Here is a 22,213-nt window from a genome sequence, read left to right on the forward strand (position 1 = left end):
TTTTTTCTATCACATACAATTTAATGCGTTAGAAAGAAATCGAAAAACTGTGACGCACTGAAAGATGCCTATGAGAAAAAGAATATCTTGAGAGTGGCTGAGCTTCACCATATTATTCACCATGGCAATATTATCATTTATATAATCCTATTATATACAGTGTGTCAATTTGAAAAGGTAGCACCCTCTATAATTTGGTCCCTATAGAAAATCTTAATATATGCAAAAACACGGCAAATTTATTGATGAGGAGCACATTTTGTAGACCAGTTTTCAACTAAATTACATAAGCCCTCTAGCGGGGCGAACAGATCCCCCAACATCTTTAATGGAAAGCTGGGTTAAGTGATACCTCATTTTAAAAGTCGTTAAACTATCTTTCCAAAAATACTCAAAATTCTATACTAAAAAAAAACAATTTGAGTTCAATACTTCAAAAAAAATTTGGAGTTTTGAACTCGATACTTAATATATTTAATCGATTCTTTCAAAAATTACTGAAAAGAAATATAATGTATTTTTGAATAGGTAGTTGAACGAATTTTAAAATGAGGTATCACTAAATCCCCTTTCCATTGAAGATTTTGAGGGTTGTGTCCGCCCCCGCTAGAGGGTTTAAGTACTTGAAAACTGGTCTACAAAATGTCCCCCTGACGTGTTATTGCATATTTGTAGATTTTCTATAGGGACCAAATTATAGAGGGAGCTACATTTTCAAATTTACACACTGTATAGCTAAAATAGTTATAACTATAACTGATTGTGAGACAGAGAAAACCAGTATTTGCTAAAGTCTAAGGACCCGTTTATATGACGCTTTATATATATATATATATTTTTTTACTAAACACAAGCTGTGTTTAGACTACTGAAATCTGGTCATCAGTTGACCAATTATCAGTTCTTCTTTAACTTATATTACTACATGATACATAATCTAAGATCTTAACCCTATGGTGTCCTCTTATTTTTTTTAACAAGTATGAAATTTTAAAACTAAAACTAACACACAATACAACACTATGCTCTGCTTTTACACTAACACTTTACACTAACTCAAATGGTTTTCTTCGTTTGAGTCTTCTTTCTAGCCCAGTATTATCGAGGAGCTGGATGGCCTCGATGTTTACATGACTATGGAGCCATTGTTCGTGACTACCTGCCATCTTCTTGATAACTTTGTCTACATCTTCCATCTCAAGATCCTTGTGGAGGTCGACATTTCGGATATACCAAGGAGCATCAACGATGTTCCGTAATACTTTATTCTGGAATCTCTGGATAATCTGAATATTACTTGAATTGGCACAGCCCCAGAGTTGGCAACCATACATCCATACTGGTCTAAGTATTTGTTTGTATAAAAGTATTTTGTTATATGTGGACAATGCAGAGTTTCTTCCCATCAGCCAATACATTTTTTTGTAACGGATACCTAATTCTTCCCTTTTCTTTTTAATGTGGACTTTCCAGCGAAGCCTTGCATCAAGTGTCATACCTAAATATTTTGCAGAAGATGCACATGGTATTTGGGCATCATTTATTCTAATTGGAATGTTTTCGATTTTTTTATTTGTAAAATTGACATGAATAGATTTAGATTCATTTAATTTGATTTTCCATTTTTTAGTCCAGTTGTGTATTTTATTGATTGCCGACTGTAATTTTTCTGCTGCTTCTTCGCTGGTATCACCTACTGCTAAGATAGCGGTGTCATCTGCAAATGTGGCTATAGTATCATTTTCCATTTCAGGTATATCGTATGTGTATAACAGGTAGAGAACAGGACCTAATACGCTTCCTTGAAGGACTCCTGCTCTGATTTCTTTTAGATCAGTGTACACGTCTTCTTGCTTAATTCTGAAATATCTGTCAGATATATATGATTGTAAAATTTCTGAATATTGTTTAGGCATAAGAATTTTGAGTTTGTAGACTAAACCTTCATGCCAAACTTTGTCGAAGGCCTTAGCTACGTCTAAAAAGATTGTAGAACAGACTTTCTTTTCTTCTAATGATTTCTCAATTATGTTAGTCATTCTGTGTACCTGATCAATTGTAGAATGTTTATTTCTGAAGCCAAATTGGTGGTTTGGAATCATTTTTTTCTCTTCTATTATTGGTTTTATTCTTTTTAGCAGAAGTTTCTCAAAAAGCTTCGACATCACTGGTAAAAGTGATAATGGTCTATATGAAGACACTTCATTTGGTGATTTTCCTGGTTTTGGTATCATTATAACCTCAGCTATTTTCCATAAATTTGGAACATATCTCAATCTAAATGCAGCATTGATGATGTTGGTCAATTTGACTATGGCTTTACGAGGCAGGTTTTTTAGTAATTCTCCAGTAATTAGATCATATCCTGGTGCCTTCTTAGGATTTATATTGTCTTTTATTTCATCAGCTACTTCCTTCGGGGATGTTGGTCTGATTCTCTCCTCTGTCTGATTAGGCTCTATCGATATTTGATCATTATTTTGGTCATCATGCGGTTTAAATGTATTTTCTAAATATGTGGCAAATCTCTCTGCCTTTTGCTCATTACTTCTAGCCCAGCTACCATCTTCTAGTTTAATGGGTGGAGAATGGGTTACTGGTCTTTTTAGCCTTTTTGTAGCTTTCCATAGAGAGTACTCTGTGCTACTATTATCCGTCAACTCTCTCAGGTAATAACTGATTGACTCATTTTTTATATTTTGAATCTCTCTTTTAAGTTTTTGACTAGCATTGTTTAAATTTGTTTTATCTTGGGGTGCTCTGGTTTGTTGCCACTTCCTTCTAAGTTTTCTTTTCTCTTTAATTAACTTTTTAATTTCTTTCGGATAGTTGTTTCCTTTGACGTTTGATCTTATAGTAGGAGTACTTTCCCATGCTGATTTTTGTATATTTTGTACAAGCAACTCAACTTCCTCATCTAGTTGTTCAGGTTTTTTTTAATGGTACTGCTAGTTCAATCCTATCTTCAAGGATTGATCTAAAACTTTCCCAGTCTGTTAGTTTATTTGTTAGTATTGGGTTGCAATCCTTTCTGATAATCGTGTCACTCACAGTGAGTATTATGGGTGAATGATCTGAATTCATATCCCAACCTTCATTAATATCTACATAGTTGGATGAAATATTTTTAATAACAAAGAAATCAATTAAGTCCGGTATTTTGTTTGTATCTGTTGGCCAATAAATTTGTTGTCTACCTGTTGATATTACTTCACATTTCTGTTCTTTTATGGCTGCCAGTAACTCTTTTCCTTTAGTTGTTGTTAATCTTGATCCCCATTGGGTGTGCTTTGTATTAAAGTCACCTCCAATGATATATCTTTTTCGCAAACTTTTCAAGTATTCTACATACTGTTCTTTTTTAATGGAATGTCTAGGGGGGCTATAAATTGAGCTTACATTAACTTCGCAATTAGTTTTGAGTTTGACACATACCGTAGTTGCTTGTATGTGTTCTGTTTCATATTTTAGCTCCTCATAATGTTCAATGTTATCTTTTATTATTAGTGCGCTGCCTCCTTTGGCTGCATTGTCAGGATGTATAGTGTGGTATACCCTGTATCCTCTAAGCTTTATAAAAGATTGTTTCGTGAAATGTGTTTCAGCTATGAGACATAAATCAACTTCTTCTGTATCTAGGATAGTTTGCAGTTCATTTTTATGTTGTAGAAGCCCATTGGCATTCCATTCCATGATTCGTAGTTGCTTAGCCATTTCGAATTTTCGGTATAGCTCCTTTAGCGCTATGTTCCAATCTAGTAACGCGTATATCTATTTGTGTTATTTTGTCATCTATCTTGATGAGTTTTTCTAATATTATTTTCAATGTATTCTCGGTTTCCAATTCTTGGTCCGTTTGTTTTACATTATTAACTACATCACTGTATTTTCTATTTGCAGTGACGTTTTGTGCTTTTGGCTTTTCCTTCTCATTGACCCTTTGTGGTGGTATTGGTAGACTGGCCTTATTTGTTCTCTGATTTCTCAGCTTTTGTATTTTTTTGGCTACATAACATCCTCGGTAGCTTGCAGGATGATTTTCACCACAATGGATACACTTTGGTTCCTCTTTTAGTGGTTTCTGACAATCTTTGGTAAGGTGCTTACCGATGCATTTAACACATCTTGGTTCCTTATTACAATATTTCCAGGTATGACCATAGGCCTGGCATCTTTTGCACTGTGGTACCAGCTTCAAGCTCCTTAGTGGTTCAATTTCTACTCTCATGCTCAAAATGTCAGTTATTCCAAAGATTTTGTTTATATCTTCATCTTGTCTGAACGTCAGGATGAACATATCAAGAGGTTTTTTAGTTCTCCACTTCAATTTCTTATCAGCTTGTATAACTTTGTAACCTCTTCTTTGTAGCTCCTTTACTATGTAATTAGTCTGATAGGAATGATGTAGTTTCTTAACCATTACTCTGATTGGCCTTTCTTGTTTATTTTCATATGTGTGATAGGAAAGTTTACTCGTGTTTAAACTGTTTATTAGTTTTCTATACTCATTACTGTCGGGTGTATTGATTTTTATGACTTCACTGTTTATTATTTTCATGGTGAATTTAATACTAGCATCGACTAGAGTCTTACTTAAGTTGGCAGCATCTTCGAAACCTTCTACTACAACCGGAGGTGGCAGTTTTGGCTTTTGAATTTGCTTTACAGCTGTTGCTTTCTCTGGAGAGGGAGGAGATAATGAAGTATCCATTTTGCGTTTTTTGGTCTTCCTATTCTCTTGTCTTATCCACTCCGTTTCGTTGGCTAAATCTTCTTCATCGGTAAAATATTCAGATTTGTCTGTTTTGGTTTTTGTTTTATCGGCGCTTGCTGTTGACCCTATATCTTGTTGGGTATTCTCAAGCTTTGCTAATCTTTGCTCCATTGTGATAATGATTTGATTTAGGCGCTGATTATCTATATTAAGTTTTTGAACATTATTTTCTGATTGAACCCATGCATTATATAATGCTTGTTCATTTTGCGAACGTTGTGCATTTTCTGAAAATAAAACGTTCTTTTCCTGGACTAATATTGCCTCAGTTGGCGTCTGATTAGGAAACATTTTAAAATAATAATTGTTCCTTTATTTTTAATAAAAATAAAAGTAAAAACTTACTTATTAATCGACTTTACTTACTTATTAATCGACTTTTGGTTTCTGGTTTCGTGATAACATAACGACCATTTAATTGGATCGTCGGACATCACTCACGATAAATAATATCCTTAATAATATACTAATTTAACTACTCGTTGATAAGAACGTCTCGGATACAACCTTACCGTTCGGAAGTCTATTTGTTACTACGCTTTATATGACGCCAACGTTTAACGCGTGATTACAACTATATACATTTTACTTGAGACCGTTCACATGCTAATGCCCGTTTTGGGTCATTAAAACGCTTTAATTTAACGTTTTAATGATCCAAAACGCGCGTTAGCATGTGAACGGTCCCAAGTAAAATGTATGTAAGTAGCTGTAATCGCGCGTTATCAAAACGTGCGTTAAACGCCTCTCATGTGAACGGGCTGTAATAATATGAGCAGGGACTGTAGATAAGTTTCGATAAAAAATATATAAAATTCTTTAGTAAAAACAAGAAAACTGCTTCTCTAGATACGAATCGAAACATAGACAGTAAACGTAGTCAACGTTGTTAAATCAGTTATGAACATCGTCAATAGTTTAAATCTAAAGAAATATTTAGAATTTAAGTTCGGCCAAAAATTCGTATCAACATTTTAGAATTATTTTTATTGGTAAAAATATCATCCACCATTAGAAACTTACGATCATCTCCTGCTAAATTGATATATTGGTTATCTGATAAGTTCATCAAGAATAATCTAAAATAAAAATCTAATTCAATAAACACTGGCTACAAATCTATCTAACATACTTATTGATGTAGGGTTCCAAAAGATCCATGCTGTTGAATGTCTTAGGATCACTTCGATTATCAAGTAAACCTAAAAATATATACATATCATATGACAATTTTTAATCGGAAATAAGCCACAATTTTACTAAAAAAATTATTTTATTAACGTTTCGACGTCCAAATCGGATGCCGTTGTCAAAATACAAAAAATATTTGGACATAATAAAAATATAACGGCTTTCGATTTGGACGTCGAAACGTTTATAAAATCATTTTTTTTAGTAAAATTGAGGTTTATTTCCGATTAAAAATAGAAAATAATGCTGATATAGTCGGTTCGGTAAACTCAGACACAACTGCCTAGTGATTTTAGTCGGTATTTTTGAAGTTATACTTCTTTACGGGCGTAATGACGGTGAATTTTTATATGGGAAAACCTAGCGACCGGACGCATGCGCATTATAACGTTGTTCTGATTGGATGTTCAAATGACATGACAAAAATTATCCAATATGGCAGCTGTGGCACAGCTGTGTATGGTTGTTGCGTTTTAAAATTTGTAGGAAGAGAAACAACAAACAAAAAGTTAATGGTTATACTGCCTTTTTAAATAGTTTTCATATTATATTTTTGGACTTATTTACATAGAAGAGATGATTGTTGCATGCCAATGTGAAAGCCCATCAAACTGTGACTAGTATGAGTGCCGCAGATCTCGCTTATTCAAAGCTAAAGAATCGGGAAGTGTTTTATAAATAGTTGATCAAATTTTGTTATGATATTTGAACATAGCCACTTTGCACGATGCAAGTGATTGCGAAATTTATTAGTCGTTATACGGGCTCCGATACCTACCTATTTGAACCTACCAAAATACATAAGTAGTATGTAATACTTTTATTTACATAATTTGATTACCATCAAAATTTCTATCAATATTCACCTAATATATTGTTTTCTTACTCTATGTTTTGTTGTATTTTTTCAATTCTAAATCATTTCAATTCAAAATCAAAATCATTTGATTTACATAAGTTAAAAATGTCAAAAGTTTAATCTGTTTAGTTAGTCGATCTTCGCACATAATGACAAGCTGTCTCTGTGGCGAAGCTTTTAAGCGAGTGAACCCCAATACAACGCAAATACCAGCCGCGTGGTAAGTTGGTTCGAATCCCAATAGAAACTTTTATTTTTTTATTGTTTTTATACATTTTATGATTGTAAGTATATTTATTACATAATTTTATTTTCAGAAAATACGTATTTAGTTAAAAATTTTTCCGACAATTAATGTTCAGAAATCATTTGTGGCATTTTTAATGTGTTTGTGTGTGTTTTATTCTTTTATTATTTTAATTTTTGGCACTGTTTGAATAAAAATGTTTAAGAAGTAGTAAGTATAAATTAGTTTAATATTTAAATAAAATATAAATAAAAAGTATATTAATTTCGTTTATAATCATATAATCATATAATAGAAGTATAACTTCTTACGTGCGTACAAAGTACACACACATTCTTTTTTTTTCTGTTTTTGGCCAATTACTAACTATTTAGTAATTATTAACTATTTTGTAAATATTTTTTTTTGCAAATTTTACCAAATTGACAAAATTACTTACTAAAATCACTAGCCAGTTGTGTCTGAGTTTAGCGAACCGACTATAGATAGATTTAACACTACTCAGCTCATTAAGAACTTGCAGAATAACAGGTAGTGGAGATATAGACCGGACTGTATCGTCGCCTCCGCTAACGAAATTATTCCGATTCGATTTTTTTGTACAAACTTTCTCAAAAAGAGGTGCTTATAACATATCCACAGGGTGCCGAGTGGTGCGCGGTGCCGTGGTCGAAAAATTACAATTTTTTTAAAACAAATTCACAAAAATAATTTTGTCATTTGGAACATTTTTTTTTAGATAATTTGGGTCATTCTGAGCAAAAAAGGTCTCTTGTATTTTTTTCTAAAATTGATTGTTGTAGAGTTATATGTGAAATGGCGAAACTGGCCATTTTCAAGGCTTAATAACTCGATTAGTGACCAAATCAAGTTTCAAATCCCTTCTTCAAGGTCCTGAAAAGATTTTTGTCATTATTTTATTACAAAGCTGTTATTTTTAATTATTAATATTTAGCGCTATAGTCCAGTAAGTATCGTCTCCCCCGTTAGTGAAATTATTCCGATTCGATTTTTTTGCACAAACTTACTCAAAAATAGGTCCTTATAACATATCCACAGGGTGCCGGGCGGTGCCGTGGTCAAAAAATTATTTAAACAATTTTTTTTTAATTCACAAAAATAATTTTTTAATTTTTCAATTTTCGAACAAATTTTTTTTGGATAATTTGGGACATTCTGAGCAAAAAGGTCTCTTGTAATTTTTCTCCAAAATTGATTGTTGTCGAGTTCTACGCGATTTAAAATTTGAAAAATGCGAAAATGCCGCTTTTTTACCGTTTTCATGATTTAATTTAATTGAATATTTCGCGAGATATTCTACTTGTTTATAAGCCAAAAAATTGTTTATAATTTTAAAATATTCCGGAGGCCGCTTAAATAGTCCAATTTCAATTCTGTAAAGTACATTAGATAGGGGCAGTGTCTTTTTATACATCATAGTGATTCTTATGTATCATAATATTATTGTGGTTATTATAGCGACCGTAAATTTTTAATTAACAATTCAATTGTTGCTAAACTGTTCATTTAATTTCCAACGGCTTCTGGAATTATAATCTATACGGAAAGAACTTTTACATTACCAAGTTATTTAATTATTGATAAGCAATTACTTGTCTAAAATTTTAGTTGAAAATTAAAGATTTTGTTGGAAAACCCGCATTTTCCGGGGAAAGTTTTCATCGAAGTAAATCGGGAAAAACACGTCTCTATGCAGAATTTAATTACGGTGAATTGTTATTTGGTTGTTCTTGGTGTAAAGTTTGGTGGAGTTATAGAGCAAAAATTGAAAAAAACTCGATTTTCGGGCGCCATTTTGTTTATAAAAAAAGTAGCGCACTATCTGCGGACTTTGCATACGTATATTATTAATACATACAATCATAAGATTCGATTTCAGCAATAAAATTTGCTGGTAAATAACTTTTCCCAAAAATGTCCTATTCTCCGATAATCTGTCCTGACTATCATTAGAAGTTTTATTTCTCCGGAAACAAAACTTCGAATTGTTGATACTGCCAATTTATTAGGTCTACTTACCAAGATGTTTCCACATTCCTATAAAAGAAAGTCCAGTGATGAAAGCGTCATAGCCCGCTTCATGTTCCTTACTATCGTTTACTTCATAGGCTCTACCCTCTTTCTCGGGAGCTACAATTAAAACATACACACAACATTAATAATTATTATAACATAGCAATGTAACAAGTAATCACGTACCAATTTGTGGAAGTCCAAAAGGTCTTTCAGATACTGTGTCCAATAAATGTTTTAGTACAGTTGATTGGATCAGGTCTTTGAATAGCCCACTGCTCGCCATGTATTTGGTATCCAGAACTCTAGAAGTATAAATAAGCAGAAATAACAAATAAAGGTCAAAACCATCTAAAACTACAGCGTATTTCAGACATGCGATTCAGTGTACGAGAGATAAGGCCATGCACAGAGGCGTAACAGAGGCCCCCGCAGCATGAAGCTTGCGGGGGGCCCCAATATGTCAGGGCCCCATCCTATTCAATATAGTGCAGTCACTGAAGGTTTTCTCCTCCGATTTCGATGAACCTCCATCGATTTTCATGAAAATTGGTGAGTAATTAGAGGATACCTCAAGGAACAAAGGTGACATGATGCCAACTTGCGCTTTTACCCTGGGGGTGGATGCCACCCCTTCTCGAGGGTGAAAATTATTTTATTAAAAATAATACCATAAGTCGATAGAGGGACAAATTATAAGCAAAATTTGTTATATAAAGTTATTAAAATAAATCAACACTTTTTGAGTTATTAAAGACCAAAGATTTTATTTTTTCGTAAAAAAATGCATGTTTTAAATTGGTTTTTCACGTATAAATCAAAAACTATAAGCTTTTACAAAAAAGTTATTATTACCGAAATTTAAGGTAATAAAAAATTAAATACATTCCTCTCCAAAGAACTAAACTAATGTTAGTTCAAAGTGAGTTATTGATAATTGAATGAGTATTTTTTTCGACGAGTACTCAAATCCACGTATTTAAGCTTAAATAACGGGAAAACGATGCCATGTGTAAAATATTCCTGCTAAACATTTGTCAAAGTACTTCGGAATACCTATCAAATGAGTTTCAGAACAAGGTAATAGCGTCAAAATTAAGCAAGTTATAATGAAAATAAAAGAACCGTTTCGAATTTTTCAGGAAAAAGTAAAAAATAAAACATTACGCCATTACCACAAAAATTAAAATTTATAGCAATACTTGCAAGAACTTCTTTATATTAGCATAAGTAATGTTTTCGATAATTTTGACCGGTTTAGAATGCATATTTTTGAAAAAAAGATATAAGTTAAAAAAATCATGATTTTTAAAATTATTGTAATTCTCATATTCTTTTGAGAATAACTCCAAAACTACTCAATATATGTACAAAATTATATATAACTAAATTTTAGTTTTTTCTATGCCAAATATTTTACCTGTTTTACTATTTCTATAGGGTAAAAAATAACCGAGATAGAAACGTTTAAATCTTAAATTTTGCTGTGGGAACCATGCAACCGAGGTCATTTAACCTTTTATTTTTAAAAAACTAAGGGGTTTAAAAGATTAAGTTTAACGTGTTTAGATAGTACTTGGAATTTACTTTCAAACAGTTTTAGATGAATCTGATATCGTAAACACGAACGGAGTTATTAAAAAAATGATAACAATATTTTTTGGAAAAATTTTTAAAAGATAAATTTTGAAAAAATTTTGGAGCATAAATTTTAACGCTATCAACATGTTCGGGGGCTTATTTAATAGATATTTTTAAGTACTTTGGCAAATGCTTAATAAGTTTATGTTATTAAATGCGTCAATTTCCCGTTATTTCAGCTTGAATCCTTAGAGTTTTTTACTCGCCGAATAAAATACACATTCAATTACCTATAACTCACTTTTAGTTAACACTAAAAGGTTTTTCTAGTAAGGAGTTTATTTCATTTTTTATTAACTTCAATTTTGATAAGAATAACTTGTTTGTAAAACTTACACTTTTTGAGTTATTGATGAAAAATTGGTTAAAAACATGCATTTTTCTCAAAAAATTAAAATCTTTGATCTTAAATAACTCAAAAAGTTTTGTTTTATTTTAATAATTTTATATAACAAATTTTGCTTAAAATTTGTCCCTCCATCGAATTATGGGGTTATTTTTAATAAAATAATTTTCACCCTCGAGAAGGGGTGGCATCCACCCCCAGGGTAAAAGCGCAAGTTGGCACCATGTCACCTTTGTTCCTTGAGATATCCTCTAACCACTCACCAATTTTCATGCAAATCGATGGAGGTTCAACGAAATCGGAGGTAATAGCTCATATCCACCTTCACTGACTCCACTAATATATGAAAAAAAATGTTATTGTTTATATTATTTTATGCATACATACTCAACGTTTTTTAACCAGTGTAGTATTGAAAATGAAGTTGCTCATCAGTTAAATATGTTTGTATTAATAAAATTGTAAATATATTCGCTGATATTAGTGCACGAAGAAAGTTTATCATCTCATAGAATAATACTACGTAATAATGTAATCGTTTATTAATTTTTGTTCCAATAAAGATAAAATATGTAAGTTGTCATAAGCAGTGCATGAATACAGTATGAGTAATAGCCCAGTAAATGACAGTTTTGGAGTATAATTTTCAGGTGTAAGTTTGGCAAGCAGCCAATGGTTGGTAAGAAATTCATCAAACAAAACATTATGCTTAGTTAGATTATTTTTGAAATTAATGGAAAAAAGGGGACCAAAGATTTTATCAGACAGACTCTTTCTTACCGTTCACCCCAACTGGAAGGATGGATCTTGGTTCAAAAACTGTCCACTTGGAATCAACACTGATCTACGTGGACAAAAATGTCAGCTGGAAAAATTGGAATAGACACAAAAAACTGTGTCAGCCTTGTTCAAGCAAGGTGTTTCTGAACAGGAGTTAACTAATTTAACGGGTCACTCAAATGAAAGCTCTCTAAAACTAAAACCATATCTGCAGCTGGATTCCAGTCACCACCAGAAGTTGATCGAAAATCTCAGAACTACAAATGAAGCTGGACCTTCGAGTTCCCAAATGTTGCAGGTAAATAATACACAAAATCATGCTTTGGTAAAAAAGAATGGGCAAACTAGGTACTGTAGCTTATTATATAATAATTGTACATTTAATATTGTTAACAAATAAATAAAGATTATGTTTCGTTGATACAGTGCATTAATTGTCTCGTGAAATAGTCTTGTCGAATATCATTCGAGAGAAAATTCTTTACCGGCAAAAATCTTCTGGTTTTATTCAAGTTTGTTGCCTTTCGGCAATTTTCGCTTATGAAATTTTGATAAAATCACTCGACTGACGTCTCTTGATTTAACTGTCAAAATTTAATTCGCGAAAATTGCCAGGCAACAAACTTTCATACCAGTCGAAAACATTGCCGGCAAAATTTTCTCTCTTATGATATTATTTTCTAAAAAATATTTTTAGCAAAAATGTAGCTTATAAAAAACAAAAAAAAATGGTGTATTTATGAAGTCTATCGAGACATTAAAAGCAATGTTCTAACTCATGAAAAATTTTTTGTATTCGTCCAATTTCAAATTGAATATTTCAACGTGAAATCGAGCATGAGAGCCTAACTTGCTTCGTTTTGATGCTAGAAACTTTTATAAAAAATAAAAATAAAGCGAATTTTCCCGGAAGCGTTCTTAATTTTATGGTTATTTCACAATGAAATATTCGATTTTGAATTTGACGAATAAGAACAATTTTTCATGAGTTACAACTTTGCTTTTAGTGAGTCTATAAACTTAACTTTTTAATAGGTTACATTTTTGTTTAAAATATTTTTTTGATCATTGAGTACCTAATTCGGGAAAAACTGCCTGAAAACATGATTTTTTATTAACAAATGAACAGTTTCACTCGCAAGTAACTTGAAAAGTATTGACTTGACCACTTCGATGGTGACACTGAAAGTTATACGGTATTGCCGTATTTCAACTTCATTTACTAGGCTAAAACACATATATTACACAAGTCGCATTTATTAATTTTTTAAAGGGGGCCGACCCCATTTCCAATTCTGCGAGGGGCCCCGATGGAGTTTGTTACGCCACTGGCCATGCAAACTAAATGAGAATTTTCTTGACAACGGTGCCACTCGTCACGGCAGCACTACTTGTAGACGATTATCACTGTTAACTACCATGGAATACAAAAGGAGGATTTATTTATAATTCACAGAATGGGAGAAATATGGCAAACCCGCTTGCAATATACAACAACACTGATTCTAAAAACGTTTGAAACGCAATATAGGTCGTTTAGAACAACATATTGGATATATTGATGAAAATAGTAGGTTTCGACTAAATTATACAGGGTGTCTTATTGGGAAACGGAAATACTTGAATGGTAAATAGAGGTCACTGATGCGGTTCTAGATATAGATATTCACGATTAAATAATTCATGAAATATGCTGCTTTTGTCAGTAAATCACAACAAAATGTTAAGTCATGCGGAACATCAGAAATTTTTGATATATTCCTTGTATGGTATGATTTCTTTGAAATTAAAAATAACAAAAATTCATTACAAATGATACAATTTTCGAACGATATTGAATGTAACCACTTACCTAGAAAATAATGTGTGGCTCACTCTTTTAAATTCAGTATATGATTCGGGTAATGGCATCAAAAACTTGTCAATTGTATGCAAAAAGTCTAAGCATAAGTTATGGCCAATTATTAGTTTCCCCTAAAAATATATTAATATTAAAACAGCTTACAATGCAGTAAAAATTTGCTTAAGTTTAATAGATCACCCTGAGCATCTGGGCAACTATATTGGTTACTTAAGCTAAATTAAGAAGAGAGAAAATGTTCCTGACTGGACAGGCATGGACACACATTCGATACTAAAAACCGCTCAAGATAGTGAGCAATTTGCTGTAGTTATAGCCAACCTTCAGTAACGGAGGGCACGTAAAGCCGTCGGTCCCGGCTACGTAAGTAGTCGTTAAGTCATGTTAGGGGCGCTTGCGCGACCTGAAAACACTAACACTAGACCTTAGCCAAAAGGTTACACGAACTTTACTTTTTACTAGTAATGGAAAAAGCACCTTAAGAAGAAGTTAAATTAATTGGGGGTAATTAGACCTGGCAAAAAACATCGAACGATGGTCCTCCTAAGATCCACAAACAGCTTCCTTATAAATGCGAAAGACTGGACTGAGGTTAGGGCACTGTTGTCCTTGAGTAAAGAAAATCTAAAGGTGTAAGAACCAATAAAGTCGATGACATCAGGGTGCAGGAAGCAAGAAGAAACTTTTTTTTTCTTTGAAGATTCTTTATGTAGAGAATTTGTGTCGTCTTTAATGCATAAGAATCCTTTTATGCACATTTTTTAACTTAACCATAAATATAATGGTGGATCTAGGTATCATCACTAAAGCTCGGATTATAGGCAAAATCTTTTTTTGCCTATTATAATTGTTTTTTGCACTTTTTGCCTTTTTTCGTAAATTCCGTCTATTTGTGCCTTTTTTAAAATTTCATGGTACTACCCATGATATTATTCTATTACTAAACCATTCTATAATAAAATTTTGGGTCAATAATAAAATATCAATGGTTTGTTTATATAACAGATTTCTAGGAAAATGTACCTGATCGAGACTTGAGGGTTAACTATTTGGAAATCCCTAAGCTTTATTAGTTTATTACCAGTTGTACCGTCGGTTACTGTATCAGAGTTTAGTCACAAATTGCTATATCCTAGTTTAGTTTTGTTGCGTATACCGAAAAGCAAAGAACACGTTTTAAAACGTTTTAGACATTTGTGTGAAAATATGACATCTAAATTAAGGCTATGGATCGCACCTTATTCGGAACTTTCTCTAGAAGGAGATGGAGCATTTTGTAAACCATGCGGCAAATCGGTAAGTTTTATTTTTTCTCTTTTTTTCTCGTCCCACAACATAACTAAATTCTAAAGCGGTTTTAGAATTCTAATTATTTTTTTTTTAATTCTCAGAGTTCAAGTAGAAAAAAGTACTTTATTGACCAGCATTGTGGAACCCCACTTCATAAACGTAATTTGGAAAAATTAAATTCCTCTAAGTTAGCCCAAATATCTCTGCGGGATAGTTTAAGTAGTTCAAAAAAAAAAGGAGGAAGACACATTTAAATTTGATTTATGCCAGATGATGATTGCATCCAACATTCCTCTATATAAAGTTAATAACCCTAGTTTTAAATGCTTTTTCGAAAAATATCTTAATAAATCCTTACCGGACGAGAGTACATTGAGAAAACATACTGTGGAAAAATGTATGTGGAATGTATTTCAAAAATTAAGCGGGAGTTAAAGGGCAATTTTTTGTATATTATCGTGGATGAAACGAGAGATGTATGCGGCAGGTATATAGCTAATTTAATGATTGGAATTTTGAACGAAAACTTTGCGAGAAAACCTTATTTAGTTGCCGTTAAAGAATTGGAAAAAACAAACAATTTAACAATAAGTCGATTTATACAAGATAGTTTAACAAACCTCTTTTTACCCAACCCTATACCAGTGAATAAAATAGTTTTAATGCTTTCAGATGCTGCGGCATATATGTTAAAAGCTGCTGTTAATTTAAAGATTTTTTATCCAAATTTAATTCATTGCACTTGTGTAGCCCACGGGGTAAATAGAATTGCTGAAGAAATAAGAAATCTGTTTACGTTGGTAAATAATTTTATAAATTTTATGAAAAAAGTTTTTGTAAAGGCTCCGTTGAGGGTGCAAATATATAAAGAAAGACTTCCCGGTGTCCCTTTGCCACCTAAACCAGTAATTACAAGGTGGAGAACCTGGCTCGAAGCAGTGTTTTTTACTTTGAACACCAATGAAATAGAATTAGTTGTCAGAATTTGATGATGATATTTCCTAAGCCATTCGAGAAGCAAAAAAAATATTAAAAAATCCCAAATTGAAACAGGAACTCGCTTATATCAATGACAATTATAAATTAATAGTTACCACAATTACCTTATTAGAAAAACAAGAGATAAATTTATGTGAGTCAGTAAAATTAATAGATAATTTAAAGACGAAAATTAAATCGGCACCTGGAAGTAACGGTCAATTAATTTTTAAAAAAATGAAATATGTTTTCGACAAGAATGAAGGTTTTTCGTTTTTATCTAATGTTGCTAAAGTTTTGAATGGGACATTTTCCGAGGAATTACAAATTATGCTAGATTTATTATCCGCTCTGAAATATGCTCCAATTACATCTGTCGATGTCGAACGTTCGTTTTCAATGTACAAATTAATTTTAAGTGATCGAAGACATAGTTTTAAGACCGAAAATATTGAAAAACATTTAGTTGTTTCTATTAATGATAAAATTTTAAGTGGTTACAATGTTTAATTATTAATTAACAGTTATTTCGTTACTAGTTTATTTATACTAATGTTATGATTATGATGTGTAAATATACCTGCCTTAAGTTAATATTACGTTAATTCACTTTGTACAATAAATAATAAGTTATATTCCTTTATTGCCTATATTTTGCCTAAATGTTAATATTCCTGCCTTTTTTAATAAAAATCTTTGCCTATATAGGCGCCTTTTCCTTCAATTTTTGTTGCCTATAAATCCGGGCTTTAATCAACAGTTATACAGGGTGTCCTGAAAAGATTGGTCATAAATTATACCACACATTCTGGGGCCAAAAACAGTTCGATTGAACCTAACTTACCGTAGTACAAATGTGCTCATAAAAAAAGTTACAGCTCTTTGAAATTACAAAATAAAAATTGATTTTTTTCAATATAATATCGAAAACTATTAGAGATTTTTTATAGAAAATGGACATGTATCATTCTTATAGCAGGAAGATCTTAAAACAAAATTATAGTGAAATTTGTCCACCCCATTAAAATTTTATGGGGGTTTTGATCCCTTAAACCCCCCTAAACTTTTCTGTATGTTCCAATTAATTCATTATTGTTATACCATTAGTTAAACGCAACGTTTTTAAAACTTTTTTGCCTCTTAGTATTTTTTCAATAAACCAGTTTTTATCTGAGTCTTATTCAAAAAATTTGATATTTGATGGTTAAATCTTAGGTTTTGGACCATGCAGAGCTTTTTATAAAGAATAACTTTTTTCGTAAAATTAATAATAAAAAAGTTTTCCATATGGATACAACTTACAGGGACATACTGTATATATTTGGGACAGATAATAAAAATAAATAAGGAAAACCAAACAGCTGAGGTAAAAAGATGGGTCAGATTAGCCTAGGCAGGATTTGGGAAATTAAAATGGGTCTTAAAGAATAAAAAATACAACAATACTTAAAAACAAGAGTGTTTGACCAGTGCATACTCCCAATTCTCACATACGCATGGCAAATATGGACCTTGACCAAAGCAAACATGGATAAAATAATGAAGACACAAAGAGCCATGAAGAGAGCAATGTTAGGAGTAAAATTAAAACAACTGGGTAAGAAATAAAACAAAAGTCAAAGACGCGGGACAACATAATATATAGCCAGGCTAAAATGGAGCTTCGCAGGTCATAACGCCAGACAAATGGACAATAGGTGGAATACCACGATACAACAATGGAGACCATGGAGAGGAAAGAGAGCAAGAGGACGACCCCAGATGAGATAGGGAGATGAGACATTAAGGGTCGATTTCTCATACCTGCCTTAATCGATGGTTCAGTTGACCGCAGTTCACCGGTGAACTTCGGTTTTGTTTGGAATGCATTTCTCATTGCACGTTCATGTCAGTGCACGTTCTACAGCTTTCGAGAAATGCCAATAGATGGCAATAGGTAAAAAACTATCACCATTTTGTACGACCAGTTTTATGCTGTTTTTGAATAAAGTTAAATTTAAGTATTTACACTCAAATAGTCATTTTAATAATTATAAATAAATGTTATAAAAACAAGAATAATGTTATCGTGTATCGTTAGGCTTAATATAATAAAATAGGATATATTTATATTATGACAGCGTTTCGTGTTAATACAACGCATGCGTAATCCATGAAATCATCTGAACTGGGTTCAGAAATCTTTGAACGGCCGAATTCCAGCGTTCAAGTTGAACGTAGTTTAAACTGCCATCGGTTGAACGTGAATTGAGAAAGACGATTTTGACTTTAAACTGACGTTCACTAATAGGTCTGGATCCCGCGTATGAAAAAAAAGTTGATTAATAGCAAGCTGAAAATTTGTTAATAGCTTAAGGGTTTCTAGTCGGACAAACTTTGATATATGGGAACACTGGAACAGGGGAAGTTTTAATTGTGGAACGGGTCAAAAATTTGGAACGGTCCGACCACGAAAACGGCACATGCATTTTGTCCGACAGAACAGACTTAAACTCTCCGAACAGAGATTAAACTCTCATGCAAAAATCAGACTGCTATTTATCACCAAATGGGCGTTTTAATGAGTGGAACATGTAGAATATGTCAAATGACAGGAATTATGACAGGTGATAAATAGCAGTCTGATTTTTGCATGAGAGTTTAATCTCTGTTCGGAGAGTTTAAGTCTGTTCTGTCGGACAAAATAAATGTGTCGTTTTCGTGGTCTGACCGTTCCAAATTTTTAACCTGTTCCACAATTAAAACTGCCCCTGTTACAGTGTTCCCATATATCAAAGTTTATCCGACTAGACACCCTTAAGCTATTAACAAATTTTCAGCTTGCTATTAATCAACTTTTTTTTCATACGCGGGATCCAGACCTATAAAAATTCAGGTTAAACTGGAGTTGAACTCGATTTGAGAAATTAGCCCTAAAAAGATAGGAGGAACGGACTGGAAACAGAAAGCACTAAACAGGAAAGAATGGAGACAACTGGGGGAAGCCTATGTTCAAAATTGGATGAATTAAAGGGCAAAAAAAGAAAGAAGAAATAAGTTTACAATACAAATCAATACAAAACTTACTGACTTTATCAGCACTTTCAGAAGTTTGCTGAAACCATGAAAATTATCTAGTTCTTTCAAATTTTCTTCATATCTCTTCTTTGCCAGTTGCTTTTCTTCTTCTGGGCTTTTTAACCTCGTTACAAATAATACCCTGTCTTTATCTACCTGTCTTGTTTCTAAGTAAATTTGATTTGAATACTTTTCCTCCTTAGTTTGGTATATTAGTTTCCTAAAGAATGCGTTGCATTTGGGAAGCTGTAGTTCCGTTTCGTCACTTGTGAGGAAATTTTCGATTTTCGATCTAAAAACAACAAAAAAAACATGGTAACAGCTCACAAAAATATATTCTTGTTTGTAAATCATTTCGTAAATGATTCATTCATTAAGCATTACAATCACTAGAGATTATAGCTAACGCCATGGCGATTAAAATCCTATTCTTGGGGAAGATGGATTACTCCTCTATGTCATTTATAGCAGCTGTGTGTCTTTGCTGCTGTTGTGACTCTTTTCCATTTCTTTCTGTCTTTGCACTGGACTTTCCAGTTGTTAACATTAATTTTTCTTATATAGTTGACTCTCTCTATAACGAGAACTGAAATTGTCGACTAATTACCTTGTTATAAGCGGATCTCGTTATATCAGACAACAATAATATTGAAATGTTTTGATGCCTTTTACGTAGTTTATTAGGTATCGATGGTCCACCTGAACAGTGAACAATAAAACTTCGCCATCGTAAATTGTAAAGGGCCTAGCCGGGTAAGATGATAAAAAATGCCCCCAACTCGATTCGAATTGCATATAGGTCAACGTTTAGCACATAAAGAGAAACTCACTTTCTGAAATTTTTAGCCCCCTAGGTGGTCATGTGACCCACCTAGAGCCTAATTAGGGTTCTTATTTTTTATCTCAGCCGCATCGAGAACTAGCGAAAAACTTTAAATAAAAAAGTTGTAAGCTTTAAAAAGCTGACAGATTTTTTTTTATTTTTGGCGGGAAATTTAAATTTTAGAACGATTTTAAAATTTTAAATGAGTATAAAAAAATAACTAAGACATTCGTTTCACGAAAAAAATATATAACGTGTATTTTTGCATAATGTTTCACCCTGAATTTTTTCAAATTTTTAAAATTGGTGAAACGTGCCTTTAAAAATAAAAAACCGCATATTTTCGGTTTTTTTTTCGTTTTTTGATACAATTTTATACATTTTTTTTAAAGGTAACACCGTCACTAGAATAGGTAAACAACTGAAAAATAATTGGGATTTGCTTAATAAAAATTTTTTGTAACGCCATCCATTTTCAAGATACAGGGCGTTGAAGAAAACAAAATTTTACACATTTTTTACGATTTTGCCGAAACTACTGGCAACATTGTAATAAAACTTAGCGGGTTTTAAGAGGTAGTTATTGTGCATGTTTTGACATACAATTAAGGATTTGATATTCATCATTGGCGCGCATAGGGGTAACGGTCTGAACTTTTCAAAAGAAAAAAGATAGTACGCCACTGACATATTTCAAATTAACAATCATTTTTGAATTCCTCGTTCAATTTGCAATAAAAAACTATCTTCTCATTTTTTCATACGACGCGCCGTTTTGCTGCAAAAAATAAAATATCTTAACGCTTCCCAAGTGTTCGAATTAGTTTTTATAATGGATGTACGAGTTTATGTAGATGTAGAAACTACTAGAAGTTCGAATACTTCGTAAGGGTTAAGATCTTTTATTTTTTGAATAAAAATGGCGCGTCGTATGAAAAAATAGGAAGATAGATTTTTGGTCACAAATTGAACGAGGAATTCAAAAACGATTGTTAATTTGAAATATGTCAGTGGCGTACTATCTTTATTCTTTAAAAAATTCAGACCATTACCCCTATGTGCGCCAATGATAAATATAAAATTCTTAATTGTATGTCAAAAAATGCACAACTACCTCTTAAAACTCGCCAAATTTTATTACAATGTCGCATGTAGTTTCGGCAAAATCGTAAAAAATGTGTAAAATTTTGTTTTCTTCAACGCCCTGTATCTTGAAAATGGATGGCATTACAAATTTTTTTTATTAAGCAAACCCCAATTATTTTTTAGTTTTTTACCTATTCTAGTGCCGGTGTTACCTTTTTTGAAAAACATGTATAAAATTATATCAAAAAACGAAAAAAAAAACCGAAAAAATGCGGTTTTTTATTTTTAAAGGTGCGTTTCACCAATTTTAAAAATTTGAAAAAATTCAGGGTGAAATATTATGCAAAAATACGCGTTATATATTTTTTTCGTGACAACGAATGTCTTAGTTATTTTTTTATATTTATTTAAAATTTTAAAATTGTTCTAAAATTAAAATTCCCCGCCAAACATTAAAAAAAAATTTCGGACAGAACTTTTTAAAGCTTACAACTTTTTTATATAAAGTTTTTCGCTAGATCTCGATGCGGCTGAGATAAAAAATAAAAACATAAAAACCCTAATTAGGCTCTAGGTGGGTCACATGACCAACTAGGGGGCTAAAAATTTCAGAAAGTTAGTTTCACTATATATGTTAAACGGTGACCTATATGGAATTCGAATCGAGTTGTCGGCATTTTTCATCATCTTACCCGGCTAGGCCCTTTGCTACAATATTCAATATCGGTCGATAAACAGGAAGAAGTTTATTACAGGCGGTTGAGTTTATTACAGCACTGGCATCGATAATAAAACAGGTTTTGGGCATTTCTATATACAGGCAGTTGGGATATTTATTTATAGCCATTATTGCGCTGAAAACAGGTAAAGAAACATATTCTTCTATTTCATTTTTTCTCGTTATAACCAAATATGCCTCGTTATAGAGGGTTATAGTTTAATAGGAATTTCATGAGACACCAAATGTACCTCGTTATAAGCGAAACCTCGTAATATCCGTGTTCGTTATAGAGAGAGTCCACTGCATATTCTTCTACATCATCCAGCCATTTTTTTCTTCTTCCTCTACACCTCGACAATAGTGATGTCCAGTTAATTATCCTTCTCAACATAATATCCGACATCTCTGTATACATCTTATCCATTCTATGCGAAGATGTTTTATGTTTCAGACTATATTTTCTCCCTTTAATTCTTCTTCAATGACGGCAATTTTTTTCATTCTTCTGTCTCCTGCACTTGTTAT

General features: G+C 32.3%; 1 protein-coding gene across 3 annotated transcripts in view; it reads right to left on the reverse strand.

Annotated features, from left to right (window-relative positions):
* Positions 1-22,213, reverse strand: part of LOC114326315 (poly(A)-specific ribonuclease PARN) — a 53,830-nt gene that overhangs the window by 13,096 nt on the left and 18,521 nt on the right. For all 3 annotated transcript variants that reach the window (XM_050646171.1, XM_050646168.1, XM_050646169.1), the window contains 6 exons: positions 19,068-19,350; positions 13,725-13,846; positions 9,292-9,410; positions 9,112-9,222; positions 5,907-5,976; positions 5,798-5,853 (listed from right to left, as the gene is read on the reverse strand). In XM_050646171.1, the coding sequence (XP_050502128.1) occupies positions 5,798-5,853; positions 5,907-5,976; positions 9,112-9,222; positions 9,292-9,410; positions 13,725-13,846; positions 19,068-19,350 (761 nt within the window). The remainder of the gene's footprint in view (positions 1-5,797; positions 5,854-5,906; positions 5,977-9,111; positions 9,223-9,291; positions 9,411-13,724; positions 13,847-19,067; positions 19,351-22,213) is intronic.

Source organism: Diabrotica virgifera, chromosome 3 (assembly GCF_917563875.1).
Source record: "Diabrotica virgifera virgifera chromosome 3, PGI_DIABVI_V3a".
NCBI lineage: Eukaryota > Metazoa > Arthropoda > Insecta > Coleoptera > Chrysomelidae > Diabrotica > Diabrotica virgifera.